The sequence below is a fragment of the Pseudophryne corroboree genome, chromosome 5 (genome assembly GCF_028390025.1).
Source record: "Pseudophryne corroboree isolate aPseCor3 chromosome 5, aPseCor3.hap2, whole genome shotgun sequence".
Classification (NCBI taxonomy): Eukaryota; Metazoa; Chordata; class Amphibia; order Anura; family Myobatrachidae; genus Pseudophryne; species Pseudophryne corroboree.
Window position 1 is genome coordinate 684,787,818 of NC_086448.1, and position 21,399 is coordinate 684,809,216.

At 45.1% G+C, this 21,399-nt stretch overlaps 1 protein-coding gene across 1 annotated transcript in view; it reads right to left on the reverse strand.

The window, feature by feature from the left end:
- The window catches only part of ASPH (aspartate beta-hydroxylase), a 452,693-nt gene that overhangs the window by 219,122 nt on the left and 212,172 nt on the right, over window positions 1-21,399 (reverse strand). Inside the window, exons 10-13 of the mRNA XM_063925233.1 lie at window positions 16,305-16,358; window positions 13,574-13,651; window positions 11,019-11,060; window positions 1,836-1,874 (exon numbers count right to left, since the gene is read on the reverse strand). Of these exons, the coding sequence (XP_063781303.1) occupies window positions 1,836-1,874; window positions 11,019-11,060; window positions 13,574-13,651; window positions 16,305-16,358 (213 nt within the window). The remainder of the gene's footprint in view (window positions 1-1,835; window positions 1,875-11,018; window positions 11,061-13,573; window positions 13,652-16,304; window positions 16,359-21,399) is intronic.

Below are 21,399 nucleotides of genomic sequence, written 5' to 3' on the forward strand. Positions count from 1 at the left end.
CAGTTAAAGCCATGGATGGACTCCCTGCTTTTTCCCTGGACTCTGCTTTGTCCAATCTTTATGTAATAAAGTCACATTTGCAATCAAAACATTCCACATGTCCAACCAATCAGGTGTCGGCGTTGCCGACGAACACACCACAATCATCTGCTCCACCTCCTTCTTAGATGAGCCTTCCGCTTCAGACATGCCGACACACACAGGGATACATCTATATGGAGACAGTTCTCCCAATAAGGCCCTTTGGAGAGACAGAGAGAGAGTATGCCAGCACACACCCAGCGCCGCCAGACTGGAATAAAATCCCAGTAGTACAGCGCTTTTATAGTAATATATATATCTATATATATATATATATATATATATATATAATATATGTATATAATATATGTATATAATATATGTATATAATATAATATATCCTTCCTACACAGCAACACATCTGGGGGCTTATTGTGTTGTGTCCACATAAAAGTGGTTCAATTGACGAAAGCATTCTACTCCAAACTTTAATTCCCTACCAGTGACAAGATGGAGGAATACTAACAGGATATCATTGGTGGCGTCGCTCAGATTGTGACCTTATGCTATTTTAAAGGAGGTTGGAATTCCACCATACACGGTACAGTTCCACTCTACAGGGTGATATCAAGGGTGATGGTCACATTATATATACAATATTACACTAGGAGGCGCCTATTCTCACCTTTTGTTTTCCATATATATATATATATATATATATATACACACACATACATACACACACTTTCACTGCGCCAAGTACATGTGCCCCCCCCCCCCCCTCTGTTTTGCACTCTGTCACCGTGTTCAGCAGGGGAGAGTCCGGGGAGCCAGCTTCTGCATTGTGCTGTGGAGAAAATGGCGCTGGTTCGTGCTGGAAGGATCAAGCCCGGGGCTTTGGTCCAGCTCAAATTATTTATACTGGCAGGGGTTTATTAATATACTGCCTCTGCAATATCTATTGTATATGCCAGTGTCCCTTGAGGTTAATAATGCTGCCCAGGGCGCCCCCCTCCCTGCGCACTGCACCCGTACAGTGCCTCTTGTGTGTGATCTGTGTGGGAGCAATGGCGCGCAGCGTTACCGCTGCGCGTTAGCTCAGTGAAGATCATGAAGTCTTCTGCCGCCTTTGAAGTCTTCTTTCTTCTCATACTCACCCGGCTTCTATCTTCCGGCTTTGTGAGGAGGACGGCGGCGCGGCTCCGGGACGAACGGCGAGGGTGAGACCTGCGTTCCAACTCCCTCTGGAGCTAATGGTGTCCAGTAGCCTAAGAAGCAGAGCCTATCACTTAAGTAGGTCTGCTTCTCTCTCCTCAGTCCCACGATGCAGGAAGCCTGTTGCCAGCAGTGCTCCCTGAAAATAAAAAAACCTAACAAAAGTCCTTTTCAGAGAAACTCAGGAGAGCTCCCCTGCAGTGCATCCAGTCGCCTCTGGGCACAGGTTCTAACTGAGGTCTGGGGGAGGGGCATAGAGGGAGGAGCCAGTGCACACCCATTCTATCCTAAAGTCTTTAGAGTGCCCATGTCTCCTGCGGAGCCAGTCTATACCGCATGGTCCTTACGGAGTCCCCAGCATCTCTCTAGGACGTAAGAGAAATGGTCTGGAACGTTCAGTTAGGTTTACAAATCTGTTCGATCCAGCCGACTGTTGGTCAACCAACTTCAGGCAGGGAATGGAGTTTGCCTCTATACAGAGTGTAGTCTATGGAGGCGCGCCATCTATTAAGCATTCACATCATCCCCTGTCCTTTGAGCAGTGTCTTGCCAGCATTATCATCACAGAATGCAAAAATAAATATAGACTTCATACTAACCAGCTGCTTCATGCTGATCCAGATCTATTTGCTCATCTGCTAGAAAAGAAAAAAGGGGAAATGTTTAAAAAGCTTGACATCTTTTATGCATGAGAAATCAAAATATTTTTTTTAGAACTACAACTTACTTCAGCTATAGACATTACTATAAATATACAGAACATGCTACAATTAAGTAAATTACTATTTTAACATAATTATATTTCATGTTGTGAGCTCCATATTATTTTTAGTAGATATTTTATTTGTGTCTTGAAGACAGTCCCTGAACCCAAAAACATATTTTATTTAAGAGTGACTGTTTTTGTGCCCTAAAATATTAGTAAAATGTGTTTACATTGCATCAACATGTTAAATAGTCCAGCAAGTGTTTAGCTTTTCGTTCCAATCTTTGCTGCAGTGGAATTTCTAATACAATATCACACTTCAGCCTCAAAAACACCCAGGATGTAAATAATTGCCTGAAGCTAAATAATGCTGCAGTATCAAAAGCTGCAAGATGGGTCAGCGGTGCAATCACTCCGCAACATACGTACAGTATACACGACAGAGCAATACAATGGCAGTGATTGGATAATATAAAGGCCTGCATGAAGTATTCGTTGTTCTGGATACTTGTGATAAACAGAAGTGTGTTATTCTGAAAGTCACTGATCTAGATGTGTCCTCATATATCTAGCCCTAATACTCCATGTCTGGTGCTAGTGTGATGCACTGAGCATCTTTTTCACCTACATTTGCATCTTAGCCGCAATGCGATGCAGCAAAATCGATTCACGAGTTGGCACGGATTCATTTGATATGCAACATTTGTATATCTGTGTGTGACTAAGTCTGAATCTGTATACAAGGCCTAATAGAACTTGGCATGAAAAAGAAATCCGCTGTAATGTTGCATTTTGTACTGTATACAGATTCAGACTCCGTTGCACACATATAGTGCGCATATAAAATTAATCAGTGCAATCTCATGAAGCAGGTTTGACACATTGCATTGAGACGGAGGTGTAACTTTGGATTCAAATAGTATAGTCACTCATCGCGAACAAAGTCATCTGCAACCCAGCGCGCCGAGAAGGGCTGTTTGGCGTAACTGCAGAAACAGTGTATGAGGACACATCTCTATTTTGTAGATCATGGAAGGAAACCAGAATATTCAAAGGAAAACATAGGGAAATCATGCAGACCAGTGGCATATCTATAATGGGTGTAGGGCAGGCATGTCAAACTCAAAATCCCAACTGTGCCGAATTATCAAGGTATAAGGGCCTAATTCAGACCTGATCGTAGCAGCAACTTTGGTAGCAGATGTGTAAAACCATGTTCACTGCAGGGGGGGCAGATGTAACGTGTGCAGCGAGAGTTAGATTTGAGTGGGATGTGTTCAAACTGAAATCTAAATTGTAGTGTAAAAATAAAGCAGCCTGTATTTACCCTGCACAGAAAATAGGATTTTAAATACCTACCTGTAAATCCTTTTCTCGTAGTCCGTAGAGAATGCCGGTATAGACGGGTCCACTAGGAGCCTTGGGCACTTTAAGAGATTAATAGTGTTGGCTGGCTCCTCCCTCTATGCCCCTCCTACCAGACTCAGTCTAGAAACTGTGCCCGAGGAGACGGACATACTTCGAGAGAAGGAAATACACAGATAGTGGTGAGATTCACACCAGCTCACACATACAACAAAAGGAAAGCCAAGCTAACCAAATTGGAACAATTCAGCAAAGGCTGAACTAACAAACTGAACCAAGTAACAATGGAGGAAATGAAGCACTGGGCGGGCGCCCAGCATCCTCTACGGACTACGAGAAAAGGATTTACCGGTAGGTAATTAAAATCCTATTTTCTCTTACGTCCTAGAGGATGCTGGGGTCCACATTAGTACCATGGGGATGTACCAAAGCTCCCAGTAAAAAAGGGAGAGTACGGAGGCTCCTCCAGAACAGATTGACCAAACTTTAGGTCCTCAGAGGCCAAAGTATCGAACTTGTAGAACTTAGCAAATGTGTTCGACCCTGACCAAGTAGCTGCTCGGCAAAGCTGTAAAGCCGAGACACCCCGGACAGCCGCCCAGGAAGAACCCACTTTATGAGTAGAGTGGGCCTTAACAGATTTTGGACTCGGCAAGCCTGCCGTACAATAAGCATGCTGGAGAGTGAACCTGATCCAGAGAGAAATTGTCTGCTTAGAACACCCAACCTTGTTGGGCTCATAAAGGACAAACAGAGCTTCCGACTTCCTGTGACGAGAAGTTCTCTTCACATATATTTTTAAAGCCCTCACAACATCCAAGGACTGAGGTAAATGAGTCATTAGCTACTGGCACCACAATAGGTCGATTGATATCAAAGGCTGACACAACCTTTGGAAGAAATTACTAACGCGTTCTGAGCTCAGCTCTATCCTCATAGAAAATTAGATAGGGGCTCTTACAGGACAAAGCCGCCAATTCCGACACGCGTCGAGCAGACGCCAATGCCAACAGAGTGGCTCAAACCAATCCGATTGCAGGAACTGCAGCTCCACATTTAGATTCCAAGGTGCCATAGGAGGCACAAAGGGTGGCTGAATATGCAGAACCCCTTTCAAGAATGTCTGAACCTCAGGAAGAGCCGCCAAGTGTTTCTGGAAGAAAATGGACAAGGCCGAAATCTGTACCTTTATGGAACCCAAGCGTAGGCCTACATCCACACCTGCTTGCAGAAAGAGGAGAAACCGTCCAAATTGAAACTCCACCGCAGGAAACTTCTTGGATTCACACCAAGACACATACTTTTTCCAAATTCGATGGTAATGCTTTGACGTTACTCCTTTCCTAGCCTGTATCAGGATAGGAATAACCTTTTTCGGAATGCCTTTCCGAGCTAAGATCTGGCGTTCAACCTCCATGCCGTCAAACTGTAGCCGCGGTAAGTCTTGATAGGCGAACGGCCCCTGTTGGAGAAGGTTCTCACAAAGAGGAAGAGGCCTCGGATCCGCCAGCAGAAATTCCAGAAGATCCGCGTACCAAGCCCGTCTTGTCCAGTATGGAGCAATGAGGATCACCTGAACTCTTGTTCTTTTATGAGCTTGAGAACCATTGGGATGAGTGGAAGTGGAGGGAACACATACACAGACTGGAACGTCCACGGAGTGACTAGTGCATCCTCCACCACTGCGTGTGGGTCTCTCCACCTGGAACAGGACCTCCGAAGCTTCTTGTTCAGGCGAGAGATCATGTCTATCATAGGTACCCCCCAACGGCTTGTCACCTCTGCGAACACCTCCGGATGGAGGCCCCATTCTCCTGGATGGAGATCGTGTCTGCTGAGGAAGTCCGCTTCCCAGTTTTCCACTACCGGAATGTAGATTGCTGACAGCGCCACCGCGTGCTTTTCTGCCCAGAGGAGGATTTTTGTTACCTCGGAAATCGCAGCTCTGCTCTTCGTTCCGCCCCGTCTATGTAGGACACTGCTGTGACGTTGTCCGACTGAACCTGAATGGCTTGATTTTGCAGAAGATGTGCTGCTTGTAGAAGGCCATTGTAAATGGCCCTCAGCTCCAGAACGTTTATTGGAAAGACAGATTCCTGACTGGACCACCTTCCTTGGAAGTTTTCCCCTTGGGTGACTGCTCCCCAACCTCTGAGGCTTGCATCCGTGGTTAGAAGGATCCAATTCAGAATCCCGAGCATGCGGCCTTTGAGTAGGCGAGACGTTTGTAGCCACCAGAGGAGCGAAATTCTGGCTTTCGGCGACAGGCATATCCGCTGGTGCATGTGAAGGTGTGATCCCGACCGTTTGTCCAGGAGATCCAGTTGGAAGAACCTCGAATGGAACCTTCCATACTGAAGAGCCACGTAGGAGACAACCATCTTCCCTAGAAGACGAATGCACTGATGAACCGATAACCTGGTCGGCTTCATGAGTTCCCGGACCATTGATTGAATCGCCAATGCTTTCTCCACCGGTAGAAACACCCTCTGTACTTCCATTTCAAGTATCATTCCCAGGAAGGGCAGTCTTCTTGTCGGCACCAAATGTGACTTTGGAAGATTCAGGATCCACCCATGATCCTGGAGTAGGTGAGTTGAGAAAGCAATAACTTCTCCTTGCAAGACGCCTTTATCAGCAGATCGTCCAAATAAGGAATTATGTTCACCCCCTGTTTTCGGAGGAGTAGCATCATCTCCGCCATGACCTTGGTGAATACACTCGGTGCCGTGGAGAGGCCAAATAGCAGTGCCTGGAACGGATAGTGACAGTCCAGCAGCGCAAATCTGAGATAAGCCTGGTGAGGCGGCCAGATCACAATGTGAAGGTATGCATCTTTGATATCCAGGGATACCAGGAATTCCCCCTCCTCCAGACATGAGATCACCGCTCTCAGAGACTCCATCTTGAATTTGAATTCCCTCAAGTAGGGGTTCAATGACTAAGTTTAATATTGGCATTACCGAACCGTCCAGTTTCGGTACCACAAACAGGTTTGAGTAATAACCCTTGTGTTGTAGGTGGAGTGGGACAGGAACAATGACATTTGTGTGAACCAATTTTTTAATTGCTTCCTGTAGGATAGCGCTGTCTGTCAGCGAAACTGGTAAGGTTGATTTGAAGAATCGGTGAGGTGGGAGATGATGAAACTCCAGTCTGTATCCCTGGGTCACAATATCCTTTACCCAGGGGTCTAGGCAAGAGGATGCCCAAACGTGACTGAAAACTTTTAGTCTTGCTTCCACCTGCCCGATCTCCAGTCTGGGAGGTCCACTGTCATGCTGAAGATTTTGAGGAGGCAGAACCTGGCTTCTGTTCCTGGGAACCTGATGGCGCAGGTTTCTTGGACTTTCCCTGACCTCCTCTAAAGAAGGTGGGAGCGGGTTTGGATTTCCTAAATTTTGCGTTCCGAAAGGACTGCAGTGTAGGCGAAGGATAAGACTTCCTAGCCGGTGTTGCTGAGGGAAGGAAAGTTGACTTACCCGCAGTTGCCGTGGAGATCCATGCATCCCCTAACAGAGCCTGACCTGTGACGGGTAGGTTCTCCACACTTCTCTTGGATTCCGCATCCGCAGTCCATTGGCGTAGCCAGAGTCCTTTGCGCGCCAAGGCCGCCATAGCAGTAGCCCGTGCATTCAGCATGCCAAGGTCCTTCACGGCCTCCACCATGAACCCTGCAGAATCCTGTATGTGACGTAAGAACAAATCAATGTCACTTCTATCCATAGTATCTAAGTCCTCTAGCAATGTGCCTGACCACTTTACTATGGCTTTAGAAATCCACGCACTAGCAATAGTGGGTCGTAAAGCTACGCCATTAGCCGTGTATAGTGATTTGAGTGTAGTCTCAATCTTGCGGTCAGCCAGTTCTTTTAAAGCGGTTGACCCAGGGACAGGTAAAACCACCTTTTCTGACAACCTAGATACAGATGCGTCAACTATAGATGTGTTTTCCCCCTTCTTTCTATTCTCTTCAGGAAAAGGGAAAGCAATGAGAACCCGTTTTGGGATCTGGAATTTTTTCTCTGGGTTTTCCCAGGATTTTTCAAATAAAGAGTTTAACTCCTTGGAAGCAGGAAAGATAAGCGAGGATTTCTTCCTTTCCGTTAAATAAGATTACTCCACCTGTTCAGGTAAGTTCTCAGAAATGTGTAAAACATCCCTAAAGGCTTCAATCATTAGTTGCACCCCTTTTGCAAGGGATGCATCGTCCCCCCCCACCCCCCTGCATATCCCCCTCACCGTCCCCTGTATCAGAGTCGGTATCAGTGTCAGCTTGCATTATCTGGGCAAGTGAACACTTTTGTGGGTGTGTAGGTTGGGTTTTTGATGAAGTAGTGGGGGCCAAATACTGTAACCCCTCCACAGATTTCCTCAAAAACTGCGTCTCTTTCTCAGTATGTGACATCCTTGTAGAAATCTGGGATATCATTCCCCTTAAAGAATCCACCCATTGGGGTTCAGATTCAGAAGGCTGACATATCATATTCTAGTCCTGAGTGAATGGAATAGACTCGTCAGAAGAAGACAAACACTCTGCAGCACAGGACACAGAGTCCTTGGACATGGTAATGTGGGATATACACACTTACACAGGAAAATGTCAGAAACAGTTTCTCCCAGAGTACCTTCAGAGAGTCACAGAGCCTAAGGAGCCAGCCACACATTGCCCTATTGAGCAGTTATGATAAAAGCACGGCGCTGAGTAATCAACATTAACAGGTTGATTTTTACGAATAGTGCATTCCCACCCCTGTCTATAACAGCCTGATACCGCAGTAACTGGAGTTATCTGGAGGGTCAGTGCTCCCTGTCAGCATCTTCTTGCAAGCCTGCAGGGAGGAAAATTGCGCTGGAGAATGCTGGGTCCGCTCTGAGAAGCCCCGCCCCCTGTGATGGCGCGCAGCTTCCCGCACAAATTTGATTATATTGGCCGGATGTACAGTATCTGTGCTAACAGCGGGATTAGCCCCTGTAAGAGTCTGAGACTAGTTTAGGGTGTTTGTGCGCTGGCCCAGGGCGCTCCTCCAAGCACCTACACGAAGTGTTGCTGAGCTCTCCTGGAGCGCAGCCCGTATTAGCTGCGCTCCCACCCTTGTGCCGCCATTTTCACCGGCAACTCGCTAACCGGGCTGCCGGCGCTGTACTCACCACCAACTTTCTTCTGGCTCTGTTAGGGGGTGGCAGCTGTGCTGCGGGAGTGAGCGGTTGCATCGTGGGCTTGCCATCATCACCCTCAGGAGCTCAGTGTCCTGTCAGCGGAGATAGAGAACCATTAACTTCTAGAGTTGGTTCCTACTCCCCCCTCCCTAAGTCCCACGAAGCAGGGTGGCTGTTGCCAGCAGCCTTCATGTAACCTAATTCTCTAATAAAATAAAAAACAACAAGAAAATAGGATTTTAATACCTACCGGTAAATCCTTTTCTCTTAGTCCGTAGAGGATGCTGGGGACACTTCAAGAACCATGGGGTTTATACCAAAGCTCTAGAACGGCCGGGAGAGTGCGGATGACTCTGCAGCACCGATTGACCAAACATGAGGTAATCATCAGCTAGGGTATCAAACTTGTAAAATTTCGCAAAAGTGTTTGAACCCGACCAAGTAGCTGCTCGGCAGAGTTGTAATGACGAGACCCCCCGGGCAGCCGCCCAAGATGAGCCCACCTTTCTGGTAGTGGGCCTTCACTGATTTCGGTAACGGCAATCCAGCCGTAGAATGAGCATGCTGAATCGTATTACAGATCCAGCGCGCAATAGTCTGCTTGGAAGCAGGCGTCCCAATCTTGTTGGCAGCATACAGGACAAACAGAGCTTCCGTTTTCGTAAGTTGAGCCGTCCTGGTGACATAAATCTTTAAGGCCCTGACAACATCAAGAGATTTTGACTCCGCAAAGGAGTCAGTAGCCACCGGTATCACAATAGGCTGGTTCATGTGGAACGATGAAACCACCTTCGGCAGAAATTGTTGACGAGTCCTCAACTCCGCTCTATCTTCATGGAAGATTAAATAAGGACTCTTGTGAGACAAAGCCGCTAACTGAGACACCCGCCTTGTGGATGCTAAGGCCAATAGCATGACCACTTTCCAAGTGAGAAATTTCAACTCTACCTTCTGTAAAGGTTCAAACCAATGTGACTGAAGGAAATGCAACACCATGTTAAGATCCCATGGTGCCACTGGGGGCACAAAGGGAGGTTGGATGTGCAAAACTCCTTTCACGAAAGTCTGAACTTCTGGAAGGGAGGCCAATTGTTTTTGAAAGAAAACAGATAGGCTCGATTTAAAGTACAAATTTCGGCCCTAACTGTAGGCCCGCATCCACACCTGCTTGCAGGAAATGGAGGAAACGCCCTAGCTGAAATTCTTCCGTAGGAGCCTTCTTGGATTCACACCAAGACACATATTTTTTCCAAATACGGTGATAAAGTTTAGACGTTACTCCTTTTCTAGCCTGAACAAGTGTGGAAATGACTTCACTTGGAAAACCCTTTCGGGCTAGGATCCGGCGTTCAACAGCCAAACGTAGCCGTGGTAAGTCGTGATATACGCACGGCCCCTGCTGTAAGACCAGGTGTGCATCCAGTCTGCCTGGGCACAGATTCTAAACTTGAGTCTGGAGGAGGGGCATAGAGGGAGGAGCCAGTTCACACCCCTTTCAGTCTTAAAGTGCCCATGTCTCCTGCGGATCCTGTCTATACCCCATGGTTCTTGAAGTGTCCCCAGCATCCTCTAGGACATACGAGAAAACTCTTAAGAGCTCCCCTAGCTGTGACCGGCTCCTCCAGGCCACACTATTAAACGCATAAAGTGCCCATGGCTCCTAGTGGACCCATCTATACCCCATAGTACTAATGTGGACCCCAGCATCCTCTAGGACGTAAGCGAAACAATATAACCCACACAAATCTAACTCTCTCTACACGTTATATCAGCCCCCCTTGCAGTGCACATGGGGAGTAATTCCAAGTTGATCGCAGCAGGAAAAATTTTTAGCAGTTGGGCAAAACCATGTGCACGGCAGGGGAGGCAGATATAATGTGCAGAAAGAGTTAGATTTGGGTGGGTTATTTTGTTTCTGTGCAGGGTAAATACTGGCTGCTTTATTTTTACACTGCAAATTAGATTGCAGATTGAACACACCACACCCAAATCTAACTCTCTCTGCACATGTTATATCTGCCTCCCCTGCAGTGCACATGGTTTTGCCCAACTGCTAAAAAAATTCCTGCTGCGATCAACTTGGAATTACCCCCATGGTTTTGGCCACCTGCTAACAATTTGCTGCTACGATCAACTCTGAATTACCCTCCAAGTCTTGTGTGGGCCACCAGAAGCATTTTGTATAATGATTATTCTGTATTTCAAAATATTTTTATTTTTATGCCCCCATCATTATGCCAGTTACACATAACGTTCCCCACTATAGCGCCAGTTACACATAATGTCCCCCACTATAGTGCTAGTTACACATAAAAGTTTCCCAGTTACACATAATGACCCCCAGTATAGTGCCAGTTACACATAATGTCCCCCACTATAGTGCTAGTTACACATAATGTCCCCCACTATAGTGCCAGTTACACATAAATGTCTCCCAGTATAGTGCTGAAGGTACAGTAGGTGTGGGGGTAAGGGGTGCAACTATGCAAAAATAATGGCAAGTTAAGAATAGTTAGCATTAAGTATTGTGAGTCACTTAGAATCAACCAACCTTCTTTTATCTGCTCTTCCTCAGGCGGGTGCAAGGATTCTACTGCAAATTAGACCAAAAAAAATGTACAACGTGAAATACTGCTCTAACTCTACCTGTAGAACACAACTGGGCAGCTTTATATTATACTGCATATAGCTGAGGTAGGAAACGCCACCTCGCAAATCTAAAATCTGCCCTCGCGTTACACACTACCCAATGATGGTTATGACCACGTAAAATAAATTTGTTTAATGCATAGGAAACCGCTAAGTAAACATTATGTACTTACCCTCTCCACTACTACCTCCTGCAGTGGTTGGACTTCTCTTGTCCGCAGTGCGGACGTCATGGTGGACAGTTATCATGGTTAGTATGCAGGAGCACCTATAGTATGTAGTAACACACCATATCTGTCAGCCATGACAATCACACAGCAGTAAAGAGGAACGCACTGAGAATCAGGATCAGATAATATAAGTACATATTATTTACTTACTCCCCTTCACGCACAAAACAAACTTATTTAGCCATTAATACTAACATGCAATTACAATAAGCCTACATTGATTAAAAAGGTGTGTTGTCTCTAGTTGATATTACAAGACTCAATATTACTGATTTCACACATCAGACAGCAGCACATACCTTCTGGATCACTGTGCTCATTAGCTACAGGTGCGTCTGTTATGGAAAACATATTAGTTCCATAATTGCACAAATACCTAGTGGTATAACCAGAGACAACATTGCTTTAAGTTGTGCCAACTACGCTCAGCACATGCTATGTGTCTGTTTAAATTCACTGTAGCGCCACAGAACAGTGAACAGGGTTGTTCTTTGTGAATATTTGCATATACAGTGTGTGTATGTGTGCGTCTTTATATATATTTATTCTAGAGTACCCATGCAAAAAATACATGATGCATTGATAGAAAACCTTGCACACAGCTACAATAAACACTTATCAGCAGACTGTATAGTTGAGGTAAATCTACTACAGAGTCAGTAGTTGCTATATGCTCACAACAGAAAAAAGGATGAAGTACTAGTAGGAACAATCTGAATTAATAACTGCAAAAACAAAAATCGTATTTCCAAAGACATTTTAAATAGTAGAACTACATAACTATTTACAGCAACAACCTGAAATCTGCTAAAAGGCAAAAGTAGACGACATTCCACAGTGAGCACTCTCAATACAGCTCTACGCCTATCAGGATATTCTACATATTATTTCTAAATTATATTATATTATATTATATTATATATATATATATATGTGTGTGTGTATTTTTTTTATTTTATTATTATTATTATTATTATATAATGTGTAGGCACGATGCAGAATGGGTGTTACCCAATACCACTATCATACTAACCTCTCCAGACATTACCTGTATAGTGCATAGGCACAGTGCAGTATGGGCACCCTCTGTTGATCACAACAATACTGACAATGCCAGACATTGCTTGTACAGTATATAGTGTATAACATGCTTGGGATAGGCATATAAATAGCCTTACAAAGAACTAAGGATCAAAAAGGGTTGAGATTACCCAAAGTATAAAAAAGAAGGGGTAGACTAGATGGGCCAAGTGTTTCTTGTCTGGCATCAAATTATATGATTCTATATGCAAAGAGCGGTATGGTGCAATCCATGCTGCATTGCTCCAATACAGACTTTTCAAGATGCCGCTTATAGAATGTATAGGCACACTGCAGATGGGTCTAGTATGAAATACCGGCGGTCAGGATCCCAGCGGTCATAATACCTATGCCGAGATCCTGAGGACTCTCCCCCTCCCCCACCCCTTACCCTCCCCCTTAGTGTCTGACCCTAAGCACCCCCTGTAGGTGCCTACACCTAAGTCCCCATCCCCGCTGCCTAAACTTAACCTCTATCCCACACAGCCTGACCCTAACCTTCCCCAGGGGTGCCTAATCCTAACCCTCCCTCCCTCCCCGCAGCCTACCCCAATCTCCCCCCAAACAATCTGGTGCCTAAACCTAACTCCCCTTTCCACAGCCCTAAACCACCAGCTATACTTACTGTCGGAAAGCTGGCTGTTGGGATTCTGGTATAGGTCTACTGGCCATTCCGGAGTTCAGATGTCTGGATTCTAAAGAGTGTCTGGATTCCAGCGTCGGTATTTCGACTGACAGGATCCCAACAGCCGGCATTCTGACTGCATCGCCTGCAGACTGAATGTCACTTACAATATAGATCAGTGCTAGAGTGAATGCTCCAGACATTGCTTGTATAGTGTATATGCTTTGTGCAGTACAGGCACCCTCTACATAAAGCACTCCTGCAATATATTCACATTTCCAAACACCACTCCAAGTAAATATGCTTCAAGCCCAAGAACAAATCTATACAGCCCTTCACCAATACAGATATCTCCAGTCACCGCTTTGTAAAGTGCAAAACTTAAAACAGAGTTCTGATGGCTTTCATTGGCGATGTGTTTAAATACCCAATAATGTAACAATGGTGTATGTAAGAAAACTTGCAATGACGAAAGAGGGCAGCTTTGCAAACACTGGTATTATAGTGAAGTAGTATCTTTACCATTGGTGTTTTCTTCATCATCTTCATCATCATCATCATCATCATCATCATCATCAATAATTACTGCGTCTGCTTCTTCTAAAGGGGGGGAATGGGAATATGTATCAAGAATGAGAAAACTAAAAAATGGAATCACTGAAATAACATCCTGTTACTAGCAGGGCTCTGATCTCATTAGAGATAGCTGAAATAATAAAACCCAAAGAAGAGAATCCCAACCTGACGTGTGTACACACGCCCGCCCAGTTCATGACGTCAGTCCCCGACGGATCGGGCAGTGTGTATGCTGAACACACTGCTCGATCCGTCCATAGATATATCTGCAGATATATCTATTAGTGTGTACCCACCTTTAGACACACCGTCGAGATCTGCCAGCACTGTGACAGTCGGGATTCCGCTGTTGGGATCCTGACTACATCCCATAATACATACGACTTAGCATATTTCATTTGCTCATGCAGATGTAAACATATGGAGGTATAAACATGGATTTATAATTGTATAGATTGAATAAATATAAAAGACATAAGTCTTGATCTTGAGATAAGGGTCATATGAGAGTAGGCTGCACAGAAAGGGAAGGTAGGTGGCAACACCTTCATGACCATCACTATATCCATCACTAAGTTATCTCTAACAAGGAGGCAATCGTTTTATTGTCATGTATGGGGGAATATCACTATACACTAAGTAAGATTGGTAAATATGGAGGGATAAAGGAGAAAGCAGCATATTGAAATGGATGGATAATTAGGTTTATAAAAGCTCACTTGTGGATTTGACTGTTTCGAAGATAACTAATCCTCCTTGAGAGTGTATTTAACCGATTATTTTGGTATGTATTTCAACTCCTATATGTATTTTTGGTAGCCTCAAAAACTTGAAAACAATTATATTTATCATATTCTTTTAAAATATTTACATCCTACTGTAGTAATGTTGTTTAAATGACATATGTTCATGCCTATGGGAGTGATTCAGACCTGATCGTAGCTGTGCTGAATTTAGCACTGCTACGATCATCCACTCTGACATGCGGGGGGGGTACGCCCAGCACAGGGCTAGTCCACCCCACCCCACAAGTACAAAAGCATCGCACAGCGGGGATGATTTTGTACTTGCAGAGTAACTCCCAGCCAGCGCTGCTCCTGCGTGCAGGCCGGGAGTTACTCGTCGTTGTGATGGTCGCATCGGTTGCGTGTGACGTCACGCAGCCGCTGCGGCCCACCCCCCGCGCGGTCCGGTCACGCCTGCGTTGGCCGGACTGCGCTCACAAAACGCTGCCGTGCCACCCCCTCCCGCCCAGCATGTCAATCAGGCAGATGCAATCGCTGGGCTACGACAGCCGTCAGCTGTCTGGCATGCACCGGTGCACTTCTGACTTGATCGCTGCGATGAAAGGCAGCGTGCGATCAGGTCAGAATGACCCCCTATGTCTGATAGACTATTACATGAGTAATCTCTATAGGCATGTTACATCCTGACGTCCAGTCTTTTAAATTTGGCATGCAAATGGTAAAATATCTATATAGCTGCTGCTGTAGCGCTGCTCTCCCCAGTCTCCCCCCCGCCGCAGCTCAATTCGACTTTTGTAAAAGTCGAATGGAGATGTCCATTGAATAGGCCAGGTCGGATCCATTCCAACAAATGAATGTCGGAATGGATCAGACTTCAATTGAATATACCCCTATATATACATACATATACACACACACACATACATACATATAAAACCGTACAGAACATGGAGCAACAATCCACAAATGAAACTTTTGAGCACAGGAAAATCCCCACTCTTGAGACGGCAAGGCTCCTTATCCAGGTACACAAAAAGTTATATAAACCCAATCCTCAGGAGACATACATTATTAATATTAACATGTGTACCAATTTCGAACAAGATTACAGTGAGACATTTGCATATCAAACATTTTTTTAAAATACATAAAAAAATGATATGCAAATGTCTCTCTAATTTGTTTGAAATTGGTACACATGTTAATATTAATAATATTGCCACTACACCTGAGGAAGTCAGAAGGATGAGACATATGGGCCTAATTTAGATCTGATCGCAGCAGTAAAATTTATTAGCTAATGGGCAAAGCCATGTGCACTGCAGGTGGGGCAGATATAACATGCAGAGAGAGTTAGATTTGGGTGGGTTATATTGTTTCTGTGCAGGATAAATACTGGCTGCTTTATTTTTACACTGCAATTTAAATTTCAGCTTGAACACACAACACCCAAATCTAACTCTCTCTGCACATGTTATATCTGCCCCCCCCCCCCCCCCCTGCAGTGCACATGGTTTTGCCCATTAGCTATCAAATTTGCTGCTGCGATCAGATCTGAATGAAGCCCATAGTTCCTCCAAGATGAAACACGTTGAGTGATATCTGCTGATATTCAGATAAGTTACTATCTCTCTAAATTTATGTACAGGCATTTGCTTAATGTTCCTGTGTTTCTAATATAAATTGGCTTAAACTGTGTTTGTGTTTATTTGCATTTTATACTTTATGTATTCTGGATCTGTATTAAAAATGACTGAAATTGAATATGTTTGGCGAGATCGTGTAGAACATTGAAAGAACTCGAGATCACCCTTTTTATGCAATATTTTACATCTATCTATATATAATTCTATATCTATATCTATTTTTATTTGAGCATTATCCTTTTCTAAGTGGTAAATAAAGAGAAAAACAGTTTAAGAAAAGGTTACCTAGCGTTTCTGGAGGGGACTCCTCTGTCTCTTCAGGCACATATTCCCTATCTGCTTCGGGAAAGGTGGCAAAACAACTAATATTAGGTAAAAACTAAGGAATGTACTTACACTAATAATGAGCAGTGCACAGATATCCGTAGATAGTATGTAAAAGGCATTACAGTAACATGTCCACAAGTTACACAAACATGCATACCTAAACACTCGCTGGTCCTTTCCCTTCTGCATGTGGAATATAGGGCCTGATTCAGAGATGGAGACTACATGGAGCATGTTTGGCCACTACTCATGTGTAAGTCGCACTGTGCATGTGCTGCTAGTCTGTGACAGTCGCTGTAAGGACTTATTTACAAAATGATTGACAGACAGGGGTCATTTGTGGGATATATTGGGGGAGTACAACTCAAACACAGGCACAGACTTATTGGTGGCGCCATATAAATAAAGGATAATAATAATAATAATAATAATGTACTGTAAACTTCAGAGACGCTAATATTTCTCAGAATGCTAGGTGGTGAATGGCATTCTCATGCACGCTTTACATGCAGATCGGATAAAGTCTAGGACAGTGTATCATAATCTAGATTACATTGGTGATCATTAACATCTGAGGGAACCAGGTAAAAACATGTCAGCAGCCAACACAGAGATTCTAGAAAAAACGTTTTTAAAAAAAGTAACTTAAAACGTTCTAGAACTGTAGTTAAAAAGTTGATAAGCCTTATTACTTATTGTTATAAGTATTTACTTTTAAAAGATTTAATATTCTCATCCAATGTAGATCATTATAAGGAAAAGAGGGACTGTCTTTTCAAGGTCTTTCACCCCACTACTTACGGATGTGTCCTCATTCATCATGCCTAAATACGCCACGCAGTAGGAGATGTCTGGCGTGAGTGTTCCGAGAGGTCTCGCCCACTCCATTAGTGCGGGGCCTCTTTTTTTGCAGAAAATGTGTCTTATTAGAATCGCTATGTGACTAAGACGCACAAGCAGACTCTGCTGATTAAAAATAGGATTTTGGTACTTACCAGGTAAATCCTTTTCTTTGAATCCATAGGGGGCACTGGAGTACTCTTGGGATATGGACGGCTTCCGTAGGAAACAGGGCACTGAATATTTAAATTTAGAACACTCCACCCCTCCATATCCCCGAGTACCTCAGTGTTTTTTACTGAGCCGAACAGGAACTATAGAGAGGTTGACAATGGAGCATTACATATAACATAACGGACAACAACGAAGTTGACACACGTTACTGACAACTAAACAGTTGACACCATAACCAGCACTTGATAATTTGAACCAGTCGGTGAGAGTGTGTTACCATAAGATCCTCTGAACTTACCACAAACCAGGTAAAACTGCTCTGGGTGGGCGTCCAGTGCCCCCTATGGATTCAAAGAAAAGGATTTACCTGGTAAGTAAGTACCAAAATCCTATTTTCTTTTTCATCCACTAGGGGTCACTGGAGTACTCTTGGGACGTACCAAAGCTTCCCCCGTGGGCGGGAGAGCTGTTTGGCACCTGTAACACTAGGCGGCCAAAGCTAGATGCTGATGCCGCAAACGTATCAAACTTGTAAAAGCGCACAAACGTGTGCACTGAAGACCATGTAGCCGCACAGCAAAGCTGCGTCGTAGAAGCTCCACGACCAGCTGCCCATGAAGTTCCCACAGAACGTGTGGAATGAGCTGTTACTGATGTAGGCGGCTGTAACCTAGCATTAAGGTAAGCCTGACGTATGGTCAGTTTTATCCATCTGGATAAGGTCTGCTTAGAAGCTGGCCAACCCATCTTGGCAGCATCAAAGAGAACAAACAACGTATCCTCTTACGAACTGTAGACGTTCGGGATACATAAACGCGTAATGCGCGTACCACATCCAGAGTTCCAGAATGTGCTGTTAACACAGGAACTACTATTGGTTAATTGATGTGAAAAGATGACACTACCTTTGGTAAGAAAGCGGGATTCGTCCGAAGTTCCGCTCTGTCATCATGAAACACCAAATACGGTGGCTTGCATGACAAGGCACCCAAATCTGAAACACGCCTTGCCGAAGCTAAGGCTAGAAGAAAAATTGTTTTCCAAGTGAGAAACTTTATATCCACTTGCTGTAAGGGTTAAAAAAATGAAGACTGTAAGAAATCTAAAACCAGATTCAAGTCCCATGGCGCTGTAGGTGGAATGAATGGAGGCTGTACTCTGAGGACGCCTTGTAGAAAAGTGTGTACCGACGGCAATAGAGCCAATCGTCTTTGAAAATAAATTGACAACGCAGATACCTGCACCTTTAGTGTAGATAAACGCAGTCCTCCATCTAACCCCGTCTGTAGAAATAACAAAAGACGGGATAACTTGAAAGATGATGTCGGAAACTTCCGAGCTTCACACCAACCTATATAGGCACGCCAAATTCTGTAATAATGAGCTGCCGTAACCGGCTTCCTAGCTCGCAACATGGTTGGTATCACAGATACTGGAATGCCCTCTCTTCTTAAGAGGGCGGTCTCAACAGCCACCCGTCAAACGCAGCCGCGCTAAATCGGGGTAAAGGAACGGACCCTGTTGTAACAGGTCTGGACGTAGTGGGAGCGGCCAAGGATCGTCTGCGAGTAGTCCGCGGAGATCCGAGAACCAAGCTCTCCGAGGCCAATGAGGCGCCACTAGTATGACTGTGACAGACTCTTTTGATCCGTTTTAGCACCAGAGGGAGCAGCGGAAACGGTGGAAACAGATACACGAGGCTGTACGACCACGCGACGGTGAGAGCATCCACCGCCACTGCCTTTGGATCTCTCGTTCTGGACACATACTGGAGCGTTTGGTGATTGTGGCGAGACGCCATCAGGTCCACCTGAGGGTAACCCCACTGCTGAACCAACATGTGAAACACTTCTGGATTTAATGCCCATTCTCCTGGATGAAAATCCCGACGGCTGAGATAATCCGCCTCCAAGTTGTCCACTCCCGGAATGAACACTGCCGACAATATCACCTGGTGGTATTCCGCCCAATTTAGGATTCGAGCTACTTTCCACATTGCCATGCGGCTTCTCGTTCCTCCTTGTTTGTTGATGTATGCGACTGCCGTCGCATTGTCTGACTGCACCTGGATAGTCCGAGACCGAAGCATGTGCACTGCTTGTCGTAGCGCATTGTAAATTGCACGGAGTTTCAGGACATTTATAGACAGCAATCTTTCGTGATCCGCCCAGAGACCCTGGAGCTGACAATTTTGAACTACAGCTCCCCAACCTCTGAGACTTGCGTCCGTCGTTAGAATTATCCAATTCCAGCCGCTGAACAGTTTCCCTGTGGTTAAATTGTGTTCCTTGAGCCACCATAGCAGAGACACCCTTGCCCTTAGCGACAACCTCACCCTGTGGTGAATCTGCAGATGCGAGCCCGGCCACTGTGCGAGCACATCCAGTTGAAATGGATGCGAGTGAAATCTTCCGAACTGAAGCGCTTCGAAAGCCGCCACCATTGTTCCTAAGAGGCGAATGCACAAATGTACCGAGACTGTGCGTGGCTTGAGCACTAATTGTACCAGATGGCGAATAATCTGTACTTTCTGTTGTGGTAGGTAAATTCTTTGACCGTATCGAAAAACATACCTAGGAATTGAAGGCGTTGAGACGGAATTAGATGTGATTTCTTGAAGTTGACCATCCAACAGTGGTGAACCAGTACATTGTACGTTAGCAGCGCATGTTGGAGAAGTGTCTGTTGAGACGGTGCTTTGATGAGCAGATCGTCAAAATACGGAACTATTGTCACTCCCAGGGATCTGAGATGAGCTATCACAGACATCACTTTAGTGAATACCCGAGGCGCTGACGATAGGCCAAACGGTAGAGTCTAAAACTGGTAATGGTTCTGGCGTATTGCAAACCGCAAGAACCTCTGATGAGGCTGCCAAATCGGAATGTGTAAGTACGCATCCTTGAGATCTAGCGCAATTATGAACTCCTTTGGCTCTAAACTTGCAATCACTGAGCGCAGAGATTCCATCTTGAATCTGTTGTAAGTTACATACCGATTGAGACCCTCTAAGTTAAATATTGGCCTGACTGAGCCATCTGGCTTCGGTACCACAAACAGACTGGAATAATAACCCTGACCCTGTTGGTGTACAGGGACCGGAATCAAAACTGTTGAATCCAGTAGGGACTGAATGGCAATTTGCAGAACCGCCCTCTTGTCGTCCGACAGAGGCAATCCTGTCTTGAAAAACCGCAGTGGCGGAAGACAGTCGAACTCTATTTTGTAACCTTTTAACACTAAATTGCGGATCCACCCATCCGCGGATGTCTGGAACCACGCCAAATAGAACGTCTGAAGGCGTGCTCCCACAATCGGAGAACCGAGATGGGCTGGTAGCCCGTCATGCCACTGGCTTGTCGGTAACCTTAGCGTCCTGACGACTTGTGTTGGTTAGTTGGAAACCACGCCCACGACAACGTCTACCAGGCGTGGCTGTTCCTCTGCCACGTCCGCGAAAGGACTGCGGTCTAAAGGATTTGAACAAAGGTCCAGAGTACCTCCTTCTTGGTACCGGTGGAGGCAATGGTAAGAAAACCGACTTTCCGCCCGTAGCCTCAGAAATCCATGTGTCCAATTCAGGACCAAACAACTTCTTGCCATCGTAAGGTAACGCCTCTATACCTCGTTTGACCTCTGCCTCCGCTTGCCAAGAACGCAGCCAGAGTGCTCGTCGTGCCGTAACTAGCGACGATGAAATACGAGAAGTGAGCTGACAGACGTCAGTAGAAGCTGTACAGAGATACTCCGCAGCCTCACACATTTGATCAGCAAGAAGTATAAGGTGTTCGTCATGGAAGGCAGACTTAAGTTCTGTTATCCATACTATGAGCGCCTTAGTGACCCAGATACCAACCAAGCCAGGTCTCAGCAGCACTCCTGCTGCTACATACATGGACTTTAGCATAGTTTCTATTTTGCGATCTGAAGGGTCTTTAAGCGTAGTAGCCGCTGGCACTGGTATGGTTAATTTCTTCGTAAGCTTCGACACTGACGAATCAACTATAGGTGGATTCTCCCATGTACATGTCACCGAGTC